We start from the raw sequence: 2710 nt of genomic DNA, 5'->3' as shown, positions 1-2710 counted from the left end.
GGTCCACGATTATCTTCTGTGTCTGTGTTAATTGGTTTCCCTTTTCTTTGTTGAAGAGGGTCTGTGCAGTCCTTCTGCCTCGTCCGCCATCTTGCCGGAACTCCTTTGGCTCTACTTTCTTGATGATAGTGAGATTTCTCCCCTTTCCACCTCTAGGATGCCTCATTTTAAGCTTAACAGGATGGCAAAACTGACCAATCCACACATTAGAGTTCCATATACATTATTTGCATGGTAAATAAAGCCATACACATTATTATATTATTAGCAAGCTATTTAATCCCCTCGGTGGGCCACAAATATCTCACAGTTGCATAGTCCCACCCAGTCACATGGCAGAAGTCACAAAGACCTGAGCTAGAAAGGCCATACCATGAAATTCACTGCACCACATTTTCTCTCTATGTCTCTTGTCTCCTCTTTTATAAATTCACCACTCAGATGGGATTAGGGCCCACCTCATTCAAGTGTAATATCATATTAATGGATAACATCTTCAAAGACCCTATTTCAAAACACGGTCATAGTCACAGGTACCAAGGGTTAGGACTTCAACACAGATTTTTTTGGACACATAATTCAATCCATAATAGTGGCTTTTCTCACTTCTCGTCTTAGTTTCCCCACTCCTTGCTTTGTGATTTCTGAGATCATCTTCCAAACAAACTACATGCACCCGAGACCTTGTTGTAGAGTCTTGTTTTTTTGGGGTGGGGTGGGGGGTGGGACTCAAATTAAGACAGAAGGAAGGAGTCTTCTTCCCTCTTGCCTTCCAAATCTTGCGTGTGTGTATCCAATTGGTGAACCTAACGTGATTCCATAATTCTAGCTGTAAAGGTGTGTGGGAAATATGGATTTTGGCTTTCTATCTTTTCCAGTTCACTATAGGGGGTGGTCAAACACAGAATGGGCAAATGCATCCCAAATCCCTCCCACTGCTGAGCCCTACTGGTGGCTTTTCAGTGGAGAGAGAATGTCACATCATTTAATTTTTTAAGTACAGAGTTACAGAAGGAAAGAAAATGTTATACTAGAAGCATACATTCTGTGTTCGACCTATGTTGCCTCTAGGATTTGAACCCTTTTACTGTGAACATAGAGCCCTGGTAGTGCAATGATTAAGCGCTCAACTGCGAGTGGAGAGATTGGTGGTTCAAGTCCACCCAGAGGCTCCTGAGAGAGAAAGATCTGGTGATCTGCTCCTGTAAACGTGGCAGCCTTGGAAACCCTGTGGGGAAGTTCCACTCTGTCCTCTAGGGGCGCTCTTTGTTGGGATTGACTCCACAATAGTGGGTTTGTTTTTTAGTTTATAGGGGGTGAAGTAGAATAGAGGCTGAGACAATTCAGTCTCCTCAATTTTTTTCTTAACTTTTTAGTGTGGTTTGGGTAAAAGTTTACAGAGCAAATTACTTTTGCATTCAATAATTCATGTACACTTTGTTTCATGACATTGACAATGCAACAGCATTCTTCCCACCTCCTCCCTTTGTTCCTGTTTCCATTGTCCTTCCTTCCTCCCCCTTCCAACTTTCTGAGCTTTGTTCTTGGGCAAGTGTTGTCCTTCTGGTCTCATATTATGTGGTTGATTGTTCAGAGGAGTGTGTTCCTCTCTGCTGTTAATGTTCACTTTATAGGCCTGCCCATTGTTTGAATGAAAGTTGCTGCCTGGGGGTGGGATCAGTTCCAGGTTTGAAGGATGTCTTAAGGCCATATCAATTTGGATTCTCTTGTGAAAATATTTATGGCTTATAAGAATTTCACAGCAGAAAAAAGAACTAGTTTGGATTTCCATGGCCTTGATGACCCTTAAACATACTCTTTGATGGTATTCTAACAAAAAAAGTATAATTTTAATTTCAGGAAAAGAGAATATAACTGGGCCAGGCAGAGACTTTGTGACTGGGTCCATGAAAAGTCGTTTGTTACAATTCAGCCATCACCTATTCAGATTCTTCCTTATGAAATCATGACAGAACAACCAGTATTTTAACTCTATTTATATATGTTAATTTTATTAGTACTGGGACATTAAAGCCAAATTATTACCGCAACTTAAATAAGAAAATTCTTACATTTTACCTTTTTTCATAGATTCTTTTTCCATTCCCTCCTTGTATGTGTATAAGACCTCATCAACTTCCTTCAGATCCAAGAAGCCTGAGCCATCACTATCCCACTTCTGAAAGAGGGCTTCAAGGAGAAGCCCCCGTCGAACTCGTGAAGACTTCTGTCTAACCTAATGTACAAAATCATAAGAAAGCACAGAAGACACAATTTTAAAAGTGGTAGTTGGCATCTTGTGTCTATACCAAAAAAAAATGCAAATATCTTTTACAAAATCAGCTTTGCTTTGGGGCCAAGATGACATTAATGGAGAAATGCAGGGAGTTAATTTTAATTTCCTAAATGTCATTTCTCGGTTATACTTCTCCACCAAAAGAACAAGCATTCTCTTTACTGGACTAAAATACTTTGACTTAAGAAGAGGCCTACATCTCCTTAAGAATCTTTGATCGCTTCTTTTCCCTCTACTCCCTGCCTGAGTGTTCAGAAATATGATAAACACCTGGCATGCTCTGACTGGCTTCTTGGTGGGATATGTTTTTTTTTTTTTTAATTTTATTTTGATTTGGGTGAAGATTTACAGAGTAAATTCACTTTTCATACAGCAGTTCACATACATTTTGTCTCATGTCATTGACCAAAATTT

General features: G+C 39.8%; 1 protein-coding gene across 1 annotated transcript in view; it reads right to left on the bottom strand.

The window, feature by feature from the left end:
- Positions 1 to 2710, bottom strand: part of EFCAB5 (EF-hand calcium binding domain 5) — a 177094-nt gene that overhangs the window by 68689 nt on the left and 105695 nt on the right. Inside the window, exon 15 of the mRNA XM_042780486.1 lies at positions 2080 to 2236. Within this exon, the coding sequence (XP_042636420.1) occupies positions 2080 to 2236 (157 nt within the window). The remainder of the gene's footprint in view (positions 1 to 2079; positions 2237 to 2710) is intronic.

Source organism: Orycteropus afer, unplaced genomic scaffold, assembly GCF_000298275.1.
Source record: "Orycteropus afer afer isolate SDZICR_OR568_19922 unplaced genomic scaffold, OryAfe1.0 scaffold00042, whole genome shotgun sequence".
Classification (NCBI taxonomy): domain Eukaryota; kingdom Metazoa; phylum Chordata; class Mammalia; order Tubulidentata; family Orycteropodidae; genus Orycteropus; species Orycteropus afer.
This window is presented reverse-complemented; position numbering and strand designations above follow the sequence as displayed.